General features: G+C 39.4%; 1 protein-coding gene across 4 annotated transcripts in view; it reads right to left on the reverse strand.

Moving 5' to 3' along the window:
- Positions 1-25,069, reverse strand: part of LOC121302685 (stromal interaction molecule 1-like) — a 54,236-nt gene that overhangs the window by 21,190 nt on the left and 7,977 nt on the right. For all 4 annotated transcript variants that reach the window (XM_041232755.1, XM_041232754.1, XM_041232757.1 and 1 more), the window contains exons 2-5: positions 15,171-15,301; positions 11,225-11,339; positions 8,201-8,312; positions 7,956-8,071 (exon numbers count right to left, since the gene is read on the reverse strand). In XM_041232755.1, the coding sequence (XP_041088689.1) occupies positions 7,956-8,071; positions 8,201-8,312; positions 11,225-11,339; positions 15,171-15,301 (474 nt within the window). The remainder of the gene's footprint in view (positions 1-7,955; positions 8,072-8,200; positions 8,313-11,224; positions 11,340-15,170; positions 15,302-25,069) is intronic.

Genomic DNA, 25,069 nt, shown 5'->3' on the forward strand with positions numbered 1-25,069 from the left:
TCCCTTCTCTGCTACAGAGAAGCTTTAGAAATCAATGCAAGAGTCTGCCAGGTAGTTTTTAACTGTCACTGAAGAGGCACTGAAGTAGAAGACAGGAGCGCTGTAACTATCAGGAATGAAAACAAAACTAAAATCAGCCCCACTAAACAGCAACAATGTTTTCTGGGATATCAGCAAGTTAATGTTGTGTGTATCTTACTGTACAAATCACCTGCAGTTTGGGGTTCGGGCTGCTCAAAACTGCAATGTCTTCCCATATAACAGGACACCCAGTCTTCATGTATTAACTAAACATAAATCATACAAACACAGATTCCTACGCTAAATATGTTGCACGGCAACACTGGTGTATTCTTTCATCTACAGTACATCATCTTCCAGACAGAAAATTCAACAACTTAAGTAGCACTTAAGGAAACCTGATTGTCTGCCATTAAGTCTATTCATTTGGCCTGGAATTAGATTAACAGTGCATTTGAACAAAACCGACTGAACGCAGCACTCTCTCAATGGGATATAAACCCTTACCAGCAGATACAGCTATGAAAAACAATACACAGTAGCAGTACCTTCTTGGTTCAAGATAATTCAGGCATCAGTCGCTTTTGATCACTACTATGCAACAGAAATCTTCTAGTCATTTTTCGATCCATAATACATCATAGTGCTGGACAACCATGCGTTTCTGCTTTCAAGGTAGGCTCTCAGCCACAGTTACTATTTGAATGGCCGAAGTTTTGGAAGAAAATGGTTTACAAATGAATGTTTGGAAAATGTCTAAATTGATAGATTGGTTTGTATTCTACATCCAACACATTTTAATCTACTTAAAGTTGGAGGCATGTTTGGTCCCATTCTAAAAGCCTGCAGCCAGCCTCTACAGTTTTTAAAAGCATACATCATCATAACTATACCAAGACAACACAAGTCAAGCGAGTTCAAGTCTCCGCACGTTTTATTTAGCTGCTTTCCTATGCAGTCTTCCTGGTTTCTACTGGCACTGCAAGACCATTTTGCTAGCAACGTGACAGCTCAGAAACAAAACATGTTGGGTACCTGCAGTATTGCAGTCAGAAAATCCAGCTAGCTAGAACAAGTAATGACAAGCAGGTGATATGCAGTACACTTAATACTAATCTTAATTCCCCACAAGACTTTTCCCCTAAAAAAAAAAAAAAAAAAAAAAAAAGATTATATATTATATATAAAATGGCATATGCACCATTGTACATTTTGATTAGGGTGAGGACCCCACCTATCTTTTTTTTTCTTCACCAAACCTATGAAAAGTGAGGAATTTTACAAGCTATGAATTCCTTTTTTTCTATATACTTTATAAGAGGTCTTCTTTATCTGCTATTTATTTTTAAAAGTATTGTGCAACTACATTTCACATATACTCATCAATTATCCTGGTCTTGAAAAGGTTATGGCCATGTTATATAAACTGTTATCATTTGACTGCAATTAGAAGTAGGCTGTACAATACTTGAAACTAATGAGTCTGCCACCTCCTGAAGGTGCTACCTTACAAATGAACAAAACTTCAAAATAATAAAACCAGTATCTTGGAAACAATTGATCACAACAGTCCCTGCTCAGTAAAATCTGGCAGCAAATCTTCTCTTTCACTAGTCTCGATACGCTTACCACAGTCCCCCTCATCTGCTGTCACTACCAGCCTGTACTCCCCCCCCCCCCCCCCCCAGCACCACGAAGGTCACTGTATGGTTATGCTTTCTGTACAAGCTGGCAAAACTAACAGCTGTGACTCTTAACTTCCTAGGACACACAAAAGAACGCGTCAGACTTGACATGTGCCTGTCTTATTTTCCCTTCACCTTTGCGTTTCTAATAGAAACGCATACTCTTTGCTCTGTTCTAAGAGACACCCTGGAGTTTGGCCAAGCAGCTGTCCAGCCGAGTGCCTAGAGTACTGTCTCCTGTCTCCCAGCTTCTTGTTTTGGATGCTCAGTTCAGTTTCTGATGTTGTTAAAGGTTCAGTGAAGTCCCTGGTTTCCTACAATCTCCACATCATCCCCTAAACTCCTGGCACTCCTTGGACCAAATGTGGCCCATGTCATCATTTATTAATCAAGATGTGAATAACATACAGTTACTTTACAAAAGGCTTGCTGGAAAACGAAAGCTGTTAACTTTATCAGTCATTTAGTTAGCGGGTTAAACAGTGAAAAAATACAGCATACTGAAGTTTCTATTAAAACCAGATATTCATGACAATCACTCCATAAGGTACTTAAATAATTGTGACCTGCGTCATAACATTCCCATTGAGAACTGAATACTCACTACAGTACTGGCAGATTGTACAGTTTGCACATTTATCCCTAAACTAAACTAGTGAACCATTGATGTTGTGTAATACCCCCTTGTGAGGATGGGTTTCTAATTTAATACAAGTGGGTATGACAACTAGGGCTGCAATGAAGGGTACATTTTGACCTTTGAAGGTTCGGAACACATCACCGAAGGAAGGTTCGAACTTTGATTGGCACCAATTTGCATAATTTACTGGTTATGTCACCATAATTACTTGTTTATATTTGATTGAAAATCCTATTATGTTACAGGTAATCCATACAAAAATGGAATAAAACATTCACATGCAATTCAAAAAATACATTAGAACAGTAAAACATGTTTTTATAATTTAAAAACACAAAAACGTATGTTTACACGTAACTGATGCTGCTTGGATTATACACAGTAAGCTTGCATTGCAGCAGCACCAAATGCAGCGGATTTTGGCAAAACAAAGCTTTATTAACAGTCATCGTTCCAAGCAGGTTATCAGTCACAGTTTTACTACTACTCTACTACTACTCCTCCTGTCACGCTTTTCAAGTGACACCAGAGATAGGGTGTGCCTCCATGATACATTTAACAAAAAAATGTCAAACAGGGTTTGCCTCTGGATAATGAGCTGAAGGGGGAGGGGCTCAGTTTTCGAAATTAAAATTAGTGTTAGTGTATATTTTGTATGCTTCAAACAAGCACTCATTTATTTATTTATATAATTTAGCAGACACTTTTATCCAAGGTGACTTACAGAGACTAGGGTGTGTGAACTATGCATCAACTGCAGAGTCACTTACAACAACGTCTCACTACAGTGAGTGAGCCAGGATTTGAACCGGGGACCTCCTGGTTACAAGCCATTTTCTTTAACCACTGGACCACACAGCCTTGCACACTAGGTATTCAGTACTTATTTTTCTGAAGCACTACAAACGCTATAGGTGCTTTGGATGCTCCGCATAGAGTTGCTATGTATAACGATTTGGTAGTGGATTTCAATACAGCTTTTGTTTACGTAATATGCATTATACAAATCAAAAGATCGAATTTTGCATGCGAGTGACATTTAATGTGCGATGTACAGCATTCACAAGTTGTCAAAAGGTTTCTGTTAAGAGAAAAAATAAATAAATACAGTGCGCGAATGTCACCTTCGAAGGCTTAAAACTACCGTCCAATTCCTGGCTAGCGAATGAACCTTCGAACCCAGCCCTAACGACAACCCTAGGAAGTGGAAACACAGTATAGCTACTTCATACACCATACCACGAACTTTAAAAAGCGAGTTCAGAAGATTCCTAAATATACACAGCACAGCCTTCCATATGTCATGCAGAGGTGTTCATTGATTACAAAGATTATCCCCAAACAGCACAAACCTCAACCTGCATGCCAAGCTTAACTCTGCCTACAAGGACAACCAATGACCACATTAAACAGGAAAACTAACTTTAAAACTAGAAAAAAAGCACAATCAAATGAGTGTGTCATGTGAGACACAAACTGTAATGGCACCTTATTGAGAGACTCACAGAATACAAATATGAGCTATAAAAGAACTTACGTCATGTGGTCAGGTCAGAGGTTAAAGTACCGATAACGGAACTTAAGACAGACAAAGAATGCACCTGTGTACTAAAACACACAGGCAGTAACATTAAGTGTACTGCCTCGATGCAGCTGTAACACAAAGGTACCTAAAGTGAAGAGTGCCGTTATATTTTCGCTAAGGAGTTTCCACTGAACATAATTGCGGCAGAAGGTTTGAAAACTCATATGTGGAATAAAAGGAAAAATAAATATTCAAGCCAGAACAAGTGGTACAGATAGCTGTGCTCACTCACCGTGTGGTTTAACTCTTGCGGTTCATTTGTGTTGCTTAGGATACATATACACACACAGCCTAAATGCAGTTGTGAGTTCACCTTTTTTTCTTAAGGTTTGTATACACACACAGTTCGGATGCAAAGGGCAGTGACAACCGCTCTAGTTAATCCTGTTCGGAACAAGTATCCAGTGTGGTGGTTAATTCAGTTCAGTTAGTTAATGCACACTAACTGTGTATGTATTAGAACCGCAGGTGGTGCTCAGTGGATTTCTGTGCAACTAATGATGTAATTGTTTATCAGACATTATCAGACATTTCTTGATGAGCCAAGTTGATTTTGTAATATTGATGAATCGTAAATTCATAAGAATGGTAAATAGTGCATACATATAGTAACACGCTTTATTTAATCAAAAGTACAGTTGTATAATACTTTGTTGTAAGGATAAAAATGTATTTTTGGTTTTTCAACTTAAACAAACAATATGGGACAGTTTGTATACCCAAACGCCACAGTGCGGCCGGATCTCATTTTTCCAGCGATACCGAACGTCTCATCTGTGCGTTTGGGCGCTCCAGGAAACGTCTCCGTAAACGACAGGCGCATATACGACTCCTTAGACATGCGTACATTTTTAATCCAGTCATTTGCAAACCACTCAAGTCGTACCTAACCTTCTGGTTGGAAGAGCGCCCAAATGTTTCGTTCTGTCATCATGCAGATCATCACCATTGTATTTAGCAGTGCATAAACAGCTTAAAGACGTCTCAGCTGGTTTTGCAGAAACAAGCTCTCGATCGATTCCGTACAGTACTTTCTTCCAAAAACATAAACAAATACTGCCTCCATGTTCTCACACAAAACCTCACGATCGCCATGTAATGATGGCCCGAGTTCAGTGGTTTGTTTAAACAGGGAGCGCACTCACTTCAGTAATGAAAGGTGTGTGTGTACATCAAACAACCAAAAATACAGTTGCCGAGCCAACTGCAGTGTGTGTGTATGTAGCCTTAGTGACACACCCTGGTAAATAAATGAATCAGTAACTGCCATAAGGGGTTATTAATGTTTTAAAGTATGGATTCCAGGATTAACGGGGTACAGCATGGTTGCATGGAGCTTCTGGATATTGTCAGAAGAGGTTAAACATTTGAATAGAAAGGAGGCCTGCATGAGAGCTAACGGGAGGGATGGCTTAGTTCTACAACGGGGGCTGCATGTGGGTTTGAAAAACAGCAGAGTCGTGCGCCAGTACAGTGTGCCTGGAATACAAAGCAGGTACTTAAATTCCATCACCAGACATGGAGGGAACCAGGACTCCTATTTCATAGCAGTTTCACCCATTGCTTGATTAGCCCCAGTGTATCAGTAACAAGCTTATGTGTGTCTTATTAAACTAGTAAAAACAGGAATGGATCAAACCGCTAAGAATGAGTCTTATTTCCATCCCTGCATGACCAGTTACTGTACTTTGGACCCCTTATAGAAATTCAAATGGCACCGTCCAATGTTATACTGCTGCAAAAGCATCGTTCAATCCAACATCAAGAGATTTGTCAGCCTTTTACCAGCCTCGTCTGTGGTTGCTTTTTTGTTTTGTTTTAATATGCTTGCTGAATGCTGTAGGTTGTTTGTCATCTTATTTAAAATGTCAAACACTGCCAACGAAGCATCCCTGTGAATGAACAAGTTGCACCGGGCTGGCCTTACATAATCTGTAGGCCTGGACACACCTTTCAACAAACAAATGCTTACAATGCCAGCTCCCCAGGGTTTCGCTATGTTTGACACATATTTCTCTCAAGAGACCTCCTGTTTGAATACAGTGAAGGTATTTAAAAGACCTATGACGGCATGGTATCTTTTTTTGTCTTATTCTCACATTTTAATCTGGGTTCATTTGTACATGAAGTCATTTTGTTCACCAGAGCTCATGGTATAGCCTTTCTTAATAAACAAGCATGAACAAACGGACGGATACAGTCATATTCCAGGAAAAGCAAATTGTCAAAAAGGAATAATTTGCTTTTCCTGGCTAGCGGTTTCTGTTTTCATAACACACCACTTAACAACCAAGCAGGCATCTCCCTCTCTTTCTTACTTGCTGCAGGATTTATCTCAACTGCCGCTTGTGGAAAGCCAGACAAATTGTGAGGGATGACCCATTTTATTAGAAATCCCAGTTATGACACAATAAATCTATTGGTTTCAGCTGTACTGCACATTTCTCTCAGTGGTGTGCAAAGAAACTTATGTGCCAGGAATTACTATACGTAACAATGTGTGCCAGAACCAGTGTGTTACACAAGCCAGACAAAATAAAATACATGAAAATAAAGAAATAATTACGATCCGATTAAATCCTTAAAACTCTTACAAGCACTTACACCCAGGCTTGAATGACTGAGCCGGTGGAATCTCTGCTCTTTTGCCATCATGAAGCATTCTTGCAAATCATTTAATTTAATAGAGTATATTGCTTTTAAAAAATACATATTTCACTTGAATGTTAGTCAACCATTCATAGAAGTGCCCTGGGACAAAAAATTGTAATGACACACTATACAGAGAGGTCAGGTGAAAGCTCTTTACATGGAAATGAAATTAATGAATTACAGAATGGACCAAAAAAATGCTTAACAGTCAGTAACATGTAACAAGAACAATACCAAGATCAAATGCTAGAATATCTATATGTAAAAAACGTGTACTGTAAAAAAAATCAAGAAGTGCTTGAATAAGCGGTGCTCTAGCTTCAGGTGAAAATGTAACAGTGGCAAGTATATGTACACTTTGTTAACTAATTTAACAATAAAGAAAGGCAGTGGAGAGAAACAGCCGCCCAGTAATTCCACTTCACTGTGTTTGCTGAAATGTTTAGTTTACTCAGCTGTGCTTTCCCATTAAACTGACACAGTGACCGATATTAACATGTAACACTTAGACATGCCTCCCACAAAACCTCTAAAACTCAGCAAACACAAACCAATCAGCCAATTAAAGAAAAGAGCAATACAGAAAAAAAAAAAAAATGTTGCAAAACAATATTAAATAAACGTTTTAAATTGGTCTGTCTAATTATTAGGGCATTTTCCATGGAGCTGCCCGGACAGTAGTGGAGTTTTTCTATACATCTATTATACAGGTTAGGAAGAAAACATTCACTTCAAAACTATACATTGCTCAATATGCACAACCTTATTGCAACTCTACAAGTAGTATTTAGACAGATGAGATATGTTGCTAGCTTTTCAAGACAAGCCCTCCAAAAGAGCCTTGCTTGTATTATATTTGTATTCTAACTGGAATTATTCTGCAAGAAATTAACAGTGTGTCATCTGTCTATTTTTTAGCAAGCCACACAATGAATTCTCATTTGTCTTTTTGAAGGAGCTGTTGGGTCTTTGACTAACGTTCTTGCTTAAACAGGAAAACCACCAGAATTATCACAGCAACGGTTACAAACATTTCTTCTGAAACACACTCCCACACTTGCCACAACTTTAATCTCCCCTCCTCCTCTGGCCAATTAAAAAAAATAATATAATTATTTTAAACATGCACACAAAGATAAATGAAAAACTTCACAGGATATTTCCGTTAATATTTACATCCAGCTATTTGTAAATTGTATTTTATCTTAGCTAGTGTTACCCCAGTTAAAATGGGGAGAAGATCTTCTAAAGCAGTGCAGTTCACAACAAGAACAAGCATGCCCATGACGGGTCTCATCCACCACAGCTATAAACCAACCAACCCGCCCTCCCGCCCAGACAAAAAGTAGCCAGGAACCAGCAGGACACTCACTCAGTGGGGGTCCAAACAGCACAGTGTCCAGTGCCTTCAGATGGAGCTTCTGCACGTGGCTGCGATCCACTATCTTGAGAACAGAGCCAGTCAGTGTAGCATTTTTCATAGCCAGCCTGCAAGACACGTGAAACATAGACATCATAGTTAAACGCTGCCTTGAAGCTGCAGGGCTTGAAAACATCACACACATTCTGTAAATCTCTTCAACCCAAAAAGATGATGAAAGAGGTGTTTGTACTGACCTGGGCATGTCACTGCCATTGAGCATTAATTTCCTGAATGTCTCTACATACTGGGGTAACTCCACGTAAGTAATGAGCCATTCCACCACTTCATCCACTGTCCAGTTGTACACTAAAATCACAATGTATAAAACAGACAGACAGATAGTCAGAGTCAGCTTAGCTTAGACAGCTTGAATAGGTATATAACCTCCTACTGCTGTAGTGGTAACACAGTGCTCCTGCCCACAGGTAAAACTATCGCTGGAGAGTGTAAACAAACTGTACTGTCAAGATGATAATAGACTCCAAAGAGTGGAATAAACAGCTCTTAAAGACCAAGAAGCTTCTTTATCTTCTCTGAAGTTCTCTTTCTCAGCTGCTTTTATTTCCAAGATCAACTGCAAGGCTTGGCGATCGTTAACAAGCTCATCCAGTCTGATGACAGTGTTGAAGTTATTATTGTTATTTTTAACTTCTACACAAAAATGCAGACAATCTTTTAAAGGGTACATGAGCAGTACATGAAAAATAAAACAAACTATCGCACATTGCTGTTCCGAATGTATTTGGTCATTGTATAATAACCCGTATGCGCCCGAACACCTGCATATGCCACACTGCTTATGTCCAAAATCACTCTTTTTTACTGATACGCATACCAGCTCATACCGCCCCACTTTAAATCATGGTTTATTATGTGTTGGTAATACAGACCGCGGCCACTAACACAGCACATACACCACGTTCGGCACAGAGAAGAGTGTTTCTACACGGAGGTCATATAGCTTAAACAACGCTTCATTGGGCATGCGCCGGTTCATCTCACAGTACATGCGGAAGTCAACTTTTTTGGCTCAGAAGAGGTGCTTGGGAAGAGTGACTTTGGACATTAGCAGTGTGGCATATGCAGTTGTTTGGTCACATACAGATTATTATACAGTGACCAAATACATTCAGAACAGCAAGGTGGGACAGTTTGTTGTATTCGTCATGCACTGCTGATGTACCCTTTAATCTTCATGTGCCAGTAGAAACTTCATGTTTTGTGAAGCAGCAAGCACCTCCCTGTAAGTAAACAGGAAAAGGCATTTGTGCTTGTGTATGTTTGGTCTTCCTCACTGTAACAAAAATAGACCTTCAATTCTGTGTTAAGAGTGTGTCTCTTCCTTATGACGGTTTATAGTTATAGGGGACACATACAACTTGTTGACTGTCTTAGGAAGATTCAATGAAATATCACATAGGTCACCTTAAAGAGAGGAATAAAATGAATGTAGACATGACCATGTCTACATAGTTTTTAAAAAAAAAAAAAAAAAAATCTTTTAATACTAGGAATTAAAACTAACTCTGGTGACAGTTTCCTGGGTAAATAAGTGAATATCAGCTGGCACATAATCAGGTTTGTTGGAATGGTGGCTAGTACCACTTGTATTTATTATTGTTATTTGTCACCAATTATGTTACTCCTGATTTTCTCCCCAATTTAGAATGTTCAACCATCTTTTCCCTCCTCACCACAGCAATTCCACACATAGCTCAAGCGAACTGACGGTTCAGAGAGCATCCTCCGATCCCATGACAGAGCCAGCTTCCTTTTTTACACCCAGGAACTCAAAAGCGGATGTCCGCGAATTACCAACCTCTATGACTCACCCAGCTCACCACAAACAATTTTTGTATATGTAACAATGCCCTATTGGAACAGCCAATTTCACATCTGTTTAAGTTTTTCCAGGCACAGATGAATCAAAATGACTATGTGGTTGAATTGTTAGAGCTGAGGTACTGAGGAGTTGTGTGGTTTTTTAATGCTAAAGGTGTTGGCCTAACAGGGGCTGGCCTAATATAGCTGAGTGTGTTTATCTGAAACACTACACCAACCATAATATCATTGAAAACCTTGCTTTCCTATTTAATCATTCCTTCAAAATAGACAAACATGCCAATGACAGCTACTGCATTCAATAAAAACCTAAACAGCCCTGCCCATGCTTATGGTAGCCTCTCAAAGTGCTTTGTGCTTGGTTAGTTAAATGCAATGCTTGGTCATTCTGGCACACTGCCTAGCTTTTGTTGTGTGCAATTTCCTGGTGGCAGAGTTACAGCTTGGACTGAAACTGCATTGCAGTCTGCAGAATAATTTTAGTGCAAGGCAAGCTCAGAGAGGTGAGCAGACTCCCGGGCATCTTGGGCAGAACCCTCCTGTAAAGCAACATGGAGGCACATTTAAGGGCAATGTTGATTCATGGCAGCCCCAGAAAAGCTGTCCTTCGGATCCCAAGGTTAACTCCCCCCCCAGACAAGACTGGGAAGCAGAACCTTGAATCCTGGCACCAGACACAGCAAAATAACAAGACAGTGACTGGCAGGGAACACGATAGAAAAGCAATCTCAGAGGCAGCCTCTGAGAGGAGCGCCTTACAGTGAGTGTGGAGGAATTAAAGTGCATACGTGTGTGGAGGGATTAAAGTGCATAGCGATGTTATTGCAGGTGACAGTTTTAAAGCACTAAAACAGTGTGCAGGTCTGTTGGGGAAGAGTGAACGATTTTATACAGTTTATAAATTGTGACATTATGCACGACTCCAGTTGTGGAAATATGATTTCCTAAAAAGTGTCATCCATGGGGGAGAGATATTATAGATGACAATCATAACTTTGTACTGCTACAGATGTTGCAGAAGTGTAACCGGCATTCTAAAATGAAGATAAGATGACTGAACAAGTGCACTACTCAATCTGGAAACCATTTCGATTCAATCAGATTTTACCAGAGAAATGATGGAACTGATTCGATGTGCAATGCCTTTACAAGGTTGTGTCCCAGCTGCTATGGCATAACTACCTTTAGCATACAGGAATGTAAAGCCTTCTGATTGACTACTGTAGAATGCACATCAGGATAATAAAACAAAAAGGAAAACAAGAATACAATAAAAATGTATTGTGAGACAGTACAGCTTTAAGCCCCCCTAACCAATGAGTTGGTGCTGACCAGCAAGCAGAGGTACTAAAGTAGTCTCTACAGTCATTTCGTACCTTCGGATGCCTTCCAGGAGTTCCACAGGTCCTCGACGCTGATGAGCTGGTCCTCTCTGTGGAAGGTGTTGTGCTTGGCTTTGGGGTCGTGGTAGTTCAGGTCTTCCCTCAGGAACTGTGCAGGACAAAGAGAAGAGATTTAAGCTTAAAACATAGATCTTGCAGGCTGAAGGACTATTCCATATTTTACACTTAAGCCCCTTACCAGTGAACCCCATTCGGCATCATTGTTTATCCTCCTGCATGAAGTTTATGATTTAATAACATAACTAATTAAAAAAAAGCAAATGCAGAAATCAATATTAAACGCTTTAATAAGACCTTCGGTTATACTCTATCCTTTGTTTTTTTTTGTTTTTTTATTCAGTCACCCTGACAGTGAGAAAAGGACTCCAAGAATCTTTAAGTTCAGCTTTTCTACCTTTGATTATTTGCGGTACAATAGTTTGCTCATTTTTTTTGTTGTTTTAATGAAAGCAATGCTATTCTGACCACCTGCCGTGCAGAGGAGTGCTGTAAAAGCTGGATGACATTGACCCCCTGGGAGCCTCCCATTGTTCAGAACTGAAATAGCCCTGTGCACTTTCACCCCTGCAAAGCCAAGCCCACTTCAAGTGGAAGAGCTAATGTAACAAGCACACTAAATTATTTTTAAACAGACAATGTTGCCAGGCAACCCTTAAAAACGCTGATGAAGATCCTATCCTAGTTAAACAAACACACTGAATTGCTGTTTAGAAGCATGGCTGATTCTTATACCAATACCAATATAAACATACAAGCTTAAGTGCAGCCAGGTAATTTGTAAAGTAGATGCAAAATTGGGACCCTGTTGTCTTCACATACCTGCATAAAACCATTTGGGTATCAAATAATCCTGAGGCCAAGGATATAGAGTCTAGGTTCGAGGACGTGCAAAAACAACTGGATGATTTGTTTGAGACTAAACAAACTTTTCTTGGTTTAAAAAGTTGGGAACCAAGGTACTAGCCTCAGGACGGACCTCAGAACCAGATCCAGTTACATAGCAGGGTAAGAAAAGTCTGTTCTTAATTATCTTGTTTGTTTAATTTACAATGTCACCAGAGATCTATGTAACATCTGAGGAGGGGGGCAGCTTAAGACCCCTGATCTCCAGCTGGAGTGTGTCTGTTGGAAAACATGAAACAAGAATTGTGTAGCAGTTTGCAATGCATGCAGACTGTCAGAGATACACTGGTATTTTTTTCTGAAAGGAGACAAATACCTGGGATAGTAGACTGTTTGGTTCAAATTGCATGTACTGCTAACAATTGATGGAGAGCCTTTGCGCCTACAAGCTTCTTGCCCAGCACTGACTGCAGCCTATAATAGCAGGGTGGGCTAGAAGGGGCCAGGCTCTAGGACTTTTGGAATGCAAAGCATAAAGGGACTGAAGGCTCCCAGAGACTGCTGTTGGACCCAAAGGTTCTCAGGGAGAATAAGAGATAATGCCACTGGAACCCAAGCAATAAGGAGAAACATGACAAAGGAAGATGACAAAAACCAGATGTGTAGATCTTTTGGGGCATCTGGGGTCTGAAGAGGAATGCATTGAGTTCAGAGGTCACCACACTAGACTATACAGACACACACAAAATTAAATACATATAGTACATAGTAACAGAATAATGTGTTGACCCTTTTGCTATTGGTTAAGTGTCAGAGAAAGAAGGCGGATAACCACCTATGCAGAGGGGTATTTAATGTTGTGCAAAAATTGTAAGAACAAGTAATCTGTTTGTCCTGTACCTGGATCCAATTTCCCTGCACATTTTAATAAATCTAACAACTGATTGAAGAAAAATACTTTGTGCATTTTCTTAAATTTACTTACTCACTTTTCTTTTTTTAAGTTACATCAGTGCCTGATGAGCTAAGAGGAGCTAAGAGAGGGGGAGGAGTGGGAGAGAATGTGAGGAGAAACGAGCACCAAAGCAAGTGTAATGGAGTCAAGCTCCTAGGAATAGTAAATAGTGACATTCAAGACCACTGAAAAAGAGCAGGGACTGATTAGATTTTCTGATGCACTGTACCAAAAATGCTCATCGCAGAATTGAAGTAGTAAGCGAGTGCCATTTAAATCGGGACAGTACGGTACACTTTGATGGCACAGCACTGTTGGAGAAACCAGTCACCTGTTGGTTCTACCTCAGTTGCCGGTCTAGTGTGTGACACTAATATTTCCATGTTCTGTATGCTAGCGGTTCTAATGAAATTTCAGGAGGTTCAGCCACTGACCCGCTGTGTGTGACCCTGAGCAAGTCCCTTAACCGCCTTGTGCTCGGTCCTCCGTATGCGACATAAAAGCCAAGGTCTTATTGTAAGTGACTCTGCACCAGCAGTTACTGATGCATAGTTCATCCCATAGACTCTATGTATCTCAGAATAAAAGCTGCCAAATGACTAATTGTTGCTGGAGGATATTTCTATATTAGTTGATTTAAGCCTACCCTAGGATAACTAATTTAATAGTTTTGTTGTCTTATACTGAAAACAAAATGGACACAGATACACATTAGTATATTACATTAGCATACTGGTGGTTTTGAGTAATCTTTCCTGTACAGTAGACCCACGTTAATCTGTGTAGATTGGGACCGATTTAAACACTAACTAGTGAAAAACGCAGATTAGTCGAAATTGAGTATTGTTTGGCATCCCTGTGCTATTAATTGAAAAATCAAAAAATGCAATAATACAAATAAAAGATAATGTCCCCACAATGGTCAAAATATATACTGTCCACAAATCAGCATTGTTCAAAGGCAGAGAAAGCTGGTTTAAAAAAGCCACTGATCATGCTCCGAGTCTTGAATTGTCTTAACTGCTCTTCATATTCAGACTGCAGGTTAAGGGAGTCTTAAGTCTGCTTTCTGCTTGCTTGTCACTGGTTTCAGTAACTACAGTACTGTGCATTGGCTTGCACTATACTGTACTCAATTTAATTTAATTAAATGATGATCTTCCACATATTTCAGATGATTTCTGCACAAATACATTTTTATAATGTACTGTATTAACCCTTTAAGGACCGGGATCGTGTTAACACGATCACATGAAGTGGGCTTCTAGTTCCGCGATCGTGTAAACACGATAATAAAAGCACTTCATTTTGATGACTTACAGGGCCACCGTACTTTGCAGTACATGATTGAAACACATAGCAATGGACAGGGGAGGGACTGACTTTCACTTTGTGGTAGTTCCACTTTGTGGTATATATATATATATATATATATATATATATATATATATATATATATATATATATATATATGTGTGTGTGTGTGTGTGTGTGTGTGTGTTATATATGTTTTTTTTATATATAAGTTTTTTTTTTTCCAGATTACTGATAACGGAATGAATAACTTATTTATAAATATTTATTTTGAGAATCGTGAGAATTGATTAAAACACTGATTTTTGATTTTTAGTGAATTTTTATAGGAAGAGAGTCAACTACAGCCAAAAACCGCCTGGTCCTGGGGGAGCATCCTACTGAAAAATGCTTGGTACTGAAAAGGTTAAACTGCTGGGATTATTGAAACACTGATTAATAAGAGACTATTAGAGCATTCTACACTGTTGAGGATGCAACCTCAATACCTTCCTTCCCACAAAAAAAGGCCACAGAGCAAGAGCTTATTAAAAGCAGAACCTTATATGAAGGTGGGTTGATGTGTTTTGTGAGCAGTTTAGCCTCAATGTTGATGCAATTACTGTGCCTGATGTCATATTTGAGTGATGGTCCACTGAGGCCAGCCTTGAGAGCACAGAATTAGTTTAATTTGTGACTGTACTCAATTTCAGGTTACCAGGAGCAGAAAAGCTGCCAGACTGACAAAAATGCAAATTTAATTTCCATGATTTGAATGGGCCGCCTTCGTTAACACAGGGTGGATGCCTCCTCGCTGAGCACATTTACCCCATCGGTCTCCACCGCGTCCACATTCCCATTGGCATCGTCGTCCATCTGCTTGTGGATGTTGCGGATGGCTTCGAAGCTCAGGGTGGCGGCCTCATCCTGGCACAGAACTTCATCAATGCGGCACAGCTCTGCAAAAGAGAAAGGGGGTACTTAGAGAGGCCTCTGCTGCCAGGGACAAGGTCAGGGTAAAAAAAGCCCATTTAGATAATACTTTCTTGCTCACTGCATGCATTCTCTAGAAATACACTGTATAGTTAAAACACACTACAATTACTAAAATAAATCAAACATGTGTTTTAGTGTAGTCATGCTTTTCATTATGGTGAAAGAGGATGGTATTTAAAAAAGGGGATCACTGCCATGTTTAAAAGACAGGTTCACACCCAACAGAGATCCCAAAACTAATTCAGAACCCTACCATCCACACATTGAGGGTCAGAGGATGAAATACAAAAAGTGAAATGGAACACCTGCACAGTTTAACATTTACTTTCGGCCCCAATACCAACTGTGTGTAGTTGGTGAGGAGTGTTACTTCAAGAACTGTAAATGATCGAACCAAATATTCATTAAGAATACTGTCAAGACTACAGAGCAGGCCTAACACGTTTTGAATGGCTCATATAATGCACTCGTATTCAAATGTGTCCATATGCAAGGCTCTACACTAACTTTTTTTTTTTCCAGTTCCAGAAAAAAAAAAATCCTGCTTGCCTGGGGTGAAATTTAACATTGCTATTTTCTAAAATGTGTTATTTATTTATCAAGCAGACACCTTATCCAGGCCAACAAACACTAAACATTTCACTGTGATATACAGCATCACTTTCAGCCACAGATATATGTTGCATCAGTTCAGACTTTCACGTAGTCTGGCCTACGAGCCCTTTCCCCTGCTCTCCACCATCGGTTAACTGCACCTGCAGCGTCATATTTATTGTGGCCTGGACAACTGATTCATATGAACATTCACTTTGAAAACATGTCGACTGAAAGTGAAGACCTCCAGTCACACTTCACTCGCTTCAAACAACTGAATCCTCTCTCACATGCCGCTGTGGAGAGAGAGAGAGAGAGAGAGAGAGAGAGAGAGAGAGAGAGAGAGAGAGAGAGAGAGAGAGAGAGATCACCAGTGAAAGTTCTATTAGGTGGAGCAGGTTAAGAAAAAGATTCTACAGAATAGTGTCAGCAAACGTGTCCTTCCACATAGTGTGCCGCTGGGATCTGAGATCATTGCACCATGTGGGAAGCAAGAGAGGAGCAGTAGAAGTCAGTTTAAGTTCTGTTTTTATAATTAGACAGGTTCTGATCTGATAATGAACAAGATTGTTGTTGCCCAGCTCAGGCAACTAATTCTCTCTGGCTCCATTTTCAAGTTGCCCAAGGTTGAATTTTGACTGGCGTGGGCACCGTTCGTATAGAGCCCTGCCATATGGCACCAAAACTGTATAACCTGCTGTACACATTGCTGACCCTGTATACTCTTAGTCACAGTCAAGATTACATGCAGCATTGTTTGTACATCTCATTTGCATGGCTCTGATGAAAGAGGGGTTTGGCTTAATTACATTCAAACTTGTACAGTAATCTACAATGCAAACAAAAAATGTTACAACAAAGGAGAGCTTTACCAGGTTAAATTTGATATTTCCTGGAATCGAGTAAGAGTTCAGATTAACCATCAGGATTTCTGTCAAATTAAGTCAAACATAATGTAATACTATTGGTATATTATTAGAAAACAACTTCTCATATTTGATGCTGCCTGAATATTTTTTAACCAAGTATTACTTTGGAATCCATCCAACGACAGAATGACCGAATCGCATTGCTCCCAATTATGCCACGTTCCGAAAAACCGAATTCAACTGTCAAATAGAAATGTACACATTCTTTATTATTTGTACATTATACACTGGGGGGTTGGGGGGGGGGGGCGGGCTTGGGGGTTTTCTGGGTATCCTCATTGGTTGAATAACTACAGTACTCTATGAACATTCATCAACTATAAATCTGTGTATGAGTGTACATTTAATAATTAAATACAAATATAAAAATCGTATACTAGTTAAATATGTATCGCTCAAACCAAATCCAAAGACATTTCTATGTTATAAACGATACTACTAAAAGTAGTTCCTTAGGTTTCTTCTCAACCTTCAAAAAGCACTGCAGTTTTAGCTTTCTCCAACAATGTAAAAAATAACAGTATAAACAACAACGTTGCATTTTTCCTCCGGCCCAGCACTTGAGGGGTTAAAACAGCAGGGAGAGGTGAGGGGAAGCAGACAGCTGGGATTGGAGGTGTGAGCGCTCTGCTGTTTGCAGCCCTGATCAATCACTTCAGAACCATGCTGGAAAAGCATGCTATCAATACCAGCCAGGGAAAAAACATGAGCTTTCTCACAGCTTTCACCATGGGGATCACTGCATAGCAGACTTCATGATAAGAGTGCTGCAGTCTCCAGCACTGCCAGTCACTCCAACAGGTACTGTATTACACAATACTTAGGGGTTTACAAGTAATCAGAATACAAGGTTACTATGCTGTACTGTTCTTTATCTAAGGCACATCCCAGATAATCAGCAGTGAAAACCTGAACTGTTCAGTACTGAGCAGTATACTTTAGTGTTCGAATTTCTCAATCAAGACAAACAGAGCAATCACTAGGCACACAAGCATGTGGCTGAATTTAACAGAACTACCTTTAAAAACACCATGTGAAATCATGCGAAATAGAAAATGATTGCACTAAAAGGCATTGCAGTATACCATCAGATGGGGAATGCGTTTGTGTGGATTATATTAAAACACTTAGAGCATGCATTGTTTTGCTTATACTTGCGCCAATAGTACTCGCACACAGATGCTTACTGTCCAATAACTAAAAACCATTTACAAAATAAATCCATCTGCACTGACTTGCCCAATAAGTGGCTACCGTCTTCCACGCCACGTGCCCCTTATTGTATCTTCACATGTAACAGTCTAAATTCATCCAGGTGAAAATCAGCAGACTCTCTTGCAGCTATTTAAAAATGTAACTTACAAGCAGTGTACATCAACCCACGATTCAACTATGGAGTGCAGGTACTTATAATGGAGTTCCATGGTTTCCCAAATATTGATATTCAGGAAACAAACTTGATTAGAGAATACTGATGAGAAATCTTAATATGTTTGTATCAGAGAAACCTTTACTCAACCACTCTTTTGAAAATGGAAGGATATTAAATACAGTGAACTACAGCAAATATATAACCAGGGCTTGAATTTGTGTGTGATGGGACAATTCCCCCCTATGCAAAGTCAATGGGGGTGGGGGATGGGGGGGTCAACATGTTAAGGGGGAATGGCAAAAGAAAAGGCACTTTTGCTTATAAAAAACTATTATATATTACTGCATCATCATTCACAGTGGTGTTGCTTTAAAATAAGCTGCTTTCAGGAGACCTAACAGCTGTTCATCCCTGTGAGACAGAGCACTCTCCACTGCCTGACTTGACGTTTTTGCTGCAGCAGAAGAAAAAGGTGCTTTTCTTTTTAACCAGCCCTCCATATCTTTTTTTAACACTTTACACTCAGCCCTATTTCCGCCTGTTTTTCACCGTTTTCATATGTGTAACTACTGGATAATTTGTACTGCATGCATGTAACATATCAAATGAAAGGCCACAAAATTTCCTTTCATATATTGTAACAGGATCAGGCATACTATGTGTGGTAGAGATGAGAAATATTATTATATATATAAACCCTTTTTACCAAAATAATCATGTTTGCTCACTGTTTATATATATATATATATATATATATATATATATATATATATATATATATATATATATATATATTGCAATCATAGATGGCTCAAAAAAAAAAAAAAAAAAAAAAAAAAAACACACTGCACCATTGAACCTCAATATGAAATTAACATGGGGGGAAGCTGAGCTTCATGGGGGGAAGCTGAGCTTCTAAACCTTCCAATGATATCACCTCTTTCAGTCTAGCTGCTACAAAACCAACTCAAAACAAAACCTAAACTGTGAACTCTGTCATATGACGAGAGGCTTAACTTCAGATGATTGTATGATCGGTGCCTGAGTAATATGTGCGTAACCTGGCGCCCCAGAATGAATGGGGCTGAGTTTTAAGAGTTAAAGCGAAAGTCACCACTTCCAAAACACCACCTAGATAGACTTAATGTCTTTTTTTTTCAAAACTGTTTACTTACTGCAGTGTACGGAGTTTCTATAATCCTTAAAGACAGCAGCCGAGAATCACGTACGAGAGTATAATAGTCTCGCGGCACTTAAAATATCCAGGACTACTTTTATTTATTTTAACCACGCTGAAATTCAAGCCCTGATAACATTAGTTTCTAGACCATGCTCAACAATTTGCAAACAATGTAATGCCTCCTATGCAAAACCTCGCAAATGCACAATGCTGTGTCACTTACAGTATCATCCGTCACTCGTAAATACCTGTAGATGGTGAAGCAGAGCCACAAAAGCAGACAAACTACCCGAAAGGATAACCCTAACCTGAAGTACAGTAGCTACGCTGAACTGCGGTTTGTGAGACGTGATCAAGAAGCTCTCCATGATCTTCATGGGAAAGTACTGAAATAGTTGTGGAATATAATGCAGTTAAAACTGTCATAATGCTGAAATGATTGAATACTTTACACAGCTCAATTCAGCCAAGGCACATTATGGTTATTTAGGAGCAATTAGGCATGAAAGAACCATGTGTTTTGTTTAAACCGCATCTGGATAGGATCAAAGCTTTTTCATTGTTTCTTGCCAATAAATTGGCAGTCTGAACTTCTGTACAGTAGGCCTACATGATTGTGGTTTCATCCACAGCCAATCTGAAATTGAATGGAAGGTCATTCACAAACGGACACAAAAAACTACAAATAAGAGTTTCATGAGCAAAAACAAAGCCCCACCGGCAGCATAATCAAAGGTGAATCTTATATCGGATTGGAGTGCTTTGGATCTGCGGTTAAAACAATGCGGCAGTAGAATGGTTCAGTTCTACTGGTCACCATCTGCAATGCAACTTTGACAGAATCAAACAATGCAGCCGTGTACCGAACATTATGACAAGAACAGTGTCCATGAAAGGGATTTCTTGTACGATAGTGGTCAGCAATTGTCAGTGATCCGTTTTCAACCAGCCCCTATGGGGATTTCTCATACCATGCAAAGCAAGTGCTTCCCACAGTCGACAAAGCAGTAGCTAGTACCATCAGTGTATCTGCAGGCATCGTCATTGCTGAAAACTGAATTCATTAACAAAGCAAATCTGGAATCATTCTGGTCCGCCTACATATGTCCAGACAACTGCCTACTGCTGGCTCTGTTTGATCTCCATGTTTGGATCTACTTACACATGCGAAGAGACTTATTCCACAATGAATGCAATACTAAAAACAATAGAATCTTTAGAGGACTGCCTACGTATTGCTGCCACGTCCATCACACCTGGTATTCTAAAGCTGATTGCAGATGGAAAGTGCCATTTTTCTCATTAAATTTGTCATAAAACAACAATACATTTAAAATAAAAATGCATGCTACTTTTAAATTTGGTTTTATGTTGTTCTGAGTTCCTATCTATGCAGGAAAGTGCCATTTCTCATTGAATTTGTCAACCCAGTGAAGCATTTAAAAAAAAAAAAATATATATAAATATAAATAAATAAAAAAAAAAAAAAATATATATATATATATATATATATATATGCTATTTTATATATATGCTATTTTTGAATTGTGTTTTATGTTATTCTGTGTTCCTGTCTCTCATATGAGGATTCCAGTACCACAGCGAGGCATAAATGTATCATCACAATCAGGAAGTACTGTACTTTGGAATCGATATTGCAAAACACCTAATTTTCTGCTTACTCGCAAGAAATATAAGGTCATACAGAGAATTCCCCATGACAGCCCTCTTGAGGTAATATTTAAATGAAGCTCTGCGCTCACTCAACCCTCGATACAGCCCTGCCAGGAGGCACCCGCCATTTGCTGCCCACCGATGTATCCTAGAGAGAGCCCCAAAAAGCGTTTGAAATGCCGTTACAGATCTACACAGGTGGCGCATCCACAAAGAGATTCAGAACTCACCCCTCTGTGGCATGCTTACAAATATGTGGAAAAACATGTTTGGCACACCCACTTGTTTTACATGAATCAATTTAGAAACTCCTCCCCTGGTCAAGAGAGAGTAGATTAGGAAGATCCAGTTAAGTATACCCCGATAACATCATCCTTTGTTTCTACAGCAATACAGTACCTTACCATCTTTTAGAGAAGGAGTGCATCTCTTAAGAATAGGGTGTGGAGGGTTAGATTGACAAGCAGAGCTCATTGTCAGAGGGGGCAGTTTTTTTGCTGCTGGTGTGTAGTGTATAGAATACTTGCTGTACTAGCTACCCCAAAAAGTGTGAAACAGTATTTAAAAAATAAACAAACTTGCAATTGTATGAAATCACCGGATACAGTGTTATCAGTCCTTAAGCTTTACTAGGGCTACTGATTTTCCACAATTGCGGAATCACAGACGGAATCGCGGAATTAGGCATTGGGAACAGAATTGTCATTTTGTTTATGGAATTCTGCTTGCAAAAAATAAAAATAAAAAAACACACCTGAGCTGTTACCCTCCTATAAAAACAAATGGATTGCTCTGAAAACTACACTACCCAGAAGCCCAGCGATGACGCTTGTATAAAACGTTTTTCTATGTTTATTTAGATCACTGGATAACATGAAAACAGGTGGTTTTGTGGGCGTTACACCGATGGACGCTCTGTCTCTGTTGCGACGCTACCTGTGTGCGTCAAGTTGTTTAAAAAAGCAACTAGCTGTTTTGTGAGAGTTCTATCCCGTGGAATAATTTTGGAGTTGTATATACAACAATTTAATTGAATGTATTAATTTATTGCGTTATCGCAAATCCGTTACTCTGTCACCCGCTCAACATAAGGAAACAGCACGGTGGTTGAACTGAAACCTTAAATTAAAAAAACTTAAATTAAAAAAAATCTAAGGCAGTCCAGGGTATATGAGAAACACATGCAAGCAGTTTTACAGCAAGCACAGCATAAACCAGTCTGCATTGTTGCAGATGAATCTACAGATGGGAGAGACATGTCCTGAACATTGTATTTAATTATATGACATTTTATGAAAACTGTTTATTTTTGTAATAATTCCCCTCATTTTCAACTAGTCTGTATATTGTAATGCCAGCAACAAGCTGTTTTTCCAAAACACCTTCATTTGTTGACTGACCTAAAGTACATTGTTACTAGTGGAAGCTTTAAAAAATATTTTTCCAAAAACTACAGTCTCAGGGACATAAAAAAAAAAAAAAAAAAAAAAAAAAAAAAAACAACAGATTTATTATGTAAAAATGTTATTTATGTTCAAATTACATTGTTAATTCTTAATAAATTGGTAAAAACAGAATTGGTCATTTTGAAAAACAGAATTTGCCATTCCCAAGAATGGAAAAAATCAGGAACCCTACTTTACAAGGCACCAGAGTATAGCAAGTTCACCTTGGAAAACATGCTTCACTGCCAGGGTGACCCTGTACACACACCCAGAGCCTCTTCTCTCCCTTTCAAAATCACAACTCCTCAAAAAGGCATACAAAGGTCCCTTCACTTATGTGAGAAAAAAGCATTAATCGCAGATGAAATATCCAATTCCTTTCATCTCGGACTCTGTCAATACTCTGCAGCTGAAAGATCCAACCCAGTAGACAACATCTTACAGCCCTCAAGATCCACCTCTCACACATTAAAGAGGCTCTCTGCTCAGCTACAGGCTTGGGTTCAAAACACTGCTGCCTGTTTCGTCTCACCTGCAGATGAGCTACTGGAGTGAGCGGCTACAGTGCTTACTTGTACAGGACTTGCACTGTACTGCAAGGGGGTCAGTTTCCAGGTTAAATGTGCTTTTGTGTTTTATGGGGCTTCTACTGCTGCAGGCACATCTCTCAGGAAAGCTCTTGTATGGGACCTTTGACAGAGATTCTGTAGGGTGAATAATGCTGGGGGTCCATGTATCCCATACTGTACCTAGCATTAATGTTATGGGAACAAACATCAGACACTGTTTTTTATTGGTTAAATACAAACAAATTGTTAACCAATGCACTAGCCAACCACAGACAAACAAAAAGAATCTGCTGCTGCGTGCCTGAGACCTGTGACCACAGAACTGTAGCATTATCTTCTTTGTTTCAGTGGTAACTCGGTCACAAAGCTCTTTATACAGGAGTTGCAAAGAGGACAGGACAGTGCGCATCTAAAAAAAACTACACAGCTCCTCAGGGTGCTGAAGCAAAAAGACCTTTCAAACCTCCATACCAGGTATAAATAATTATTTTTAATGAAAAGAATTGCAACGTTATAAACTAAATTCATGTCTCTTTTTTTATACTGATGCTTTTCTTTTTCCTTCCCAAGAAAATGAGAGCAAACTGTACTACTTTAATTATTACCTTGAGTGACACACTGTCAAAAAAATGTGTTCAATTTGTGTCCTCATTAACCTTTAAGGATGTAAACGATAGTTAGCTGCTGAAAACAGATGGCTATTGAGAGTGTTCCGTTGACAGAAATTAACATCTTTTGAATAGGGCTGTGGATCTTGCTTGTATCTGGCTTTCTACCAAGTTTCAGGTTGTTCTGTGAAAAATCACAAGTTGCAGTCTGGCAGTGGTCCACTTAGTCTACTGTAGCAAGCGCTGATGGAAACCAAATGCTCCTTAGCTATACTGGCAAGAGCTTTTTGTAACCTTGTCTTATCTAACAAGTGCAAGATTTTAGCAGCCTCGCTGATGAGGACAGGCAGGCCACAGTTCTGCCAGTTCAAACAGACCTTTACTTTGTTGCTTTCCTTCTATAATACATAGCACCGTTTTCAACAAGATAGACTATTCTGCATTGCAAATCAAAGAGAGTGAAGTGACTTCAATAATGATGGTTGCTTTTATTCGTCTGTCATCCAGGACACTTGCTGAATACCAATCTTGTTTTCGTCCGAGAGATCACCGAAGTACAGTCAAACCTGCTCATGTGACCACCTTTATTTAGCGACCACCTGATCTAAGTGACCACTTTAAAATCCTACCAATGATATCTGTGCTTTTAATTGACTGCATTAACCAGCCACCTGTCTAATGCGACCAGTGACCACAATTCTCTTACCCAACAACAGACTCAAACCTGTATTAAGTAACCATTTTAGCGGACTTATCTGTAATCGATTAAACATACTTGAACGTTTTAGCTAGGAGGCAGAAAACAGACAGACACGTTTGGTTCCAGTAATCGTTTATTTCAGACGCTCTCACACCCACCAGAGACCACCGCTCTGCCATCTTCACAGCTTACACAAGAACCATGGCAACCACAACAACATTAACCAGCATGTATCGCCTTCTTATAGCTTAGCTCCCCCCTTAGACACACACAGAATTACAATACACAGGAAACACAGAACAACAGCGGGAACATAGTACAAGAATTACAGTAAAACACAAATGTACAGATCGTTACAATAAAACAGCTCTCTTGTAAAGGAACAGAGGTCCTCATCCCAGATGACAAAATTAATGTTATTGAACTTGGAAAGGCAGAAAGTGCCAGAAAAATTAATGGAAAACTCGGTGTCAGAAAGACGCAGATACAGAACATTTTGAAATGGAAAGGAGAACCGTTGAGAGTATGAAAACAAGCACGGCGATTGAAAAATACTTCAGAGCAACCAGCAATGAAGAAATCAATGTCTTATACTGGCATTGGTTTCAGAATGCAACGAAACAACACATACCTGTACCAGGGCCTTTGATTCAGTCACAG

This window comes from Polyodon spathula, chromosome 30 (genome assembly GCF_017654505.1).
Source record: "Polyodon spathula isolate WHYD16114869_AA chromosome 30, ASM1765450v1, whole genome shotgun sequence".
NCBI classification, from domain to species: domain Eukaryota; kingdom Metazoa; phylum Chordata; class Actinopteri; order Acipenseriformes; family Polyodontidae; genus Polyodon; species Polyodon spathula.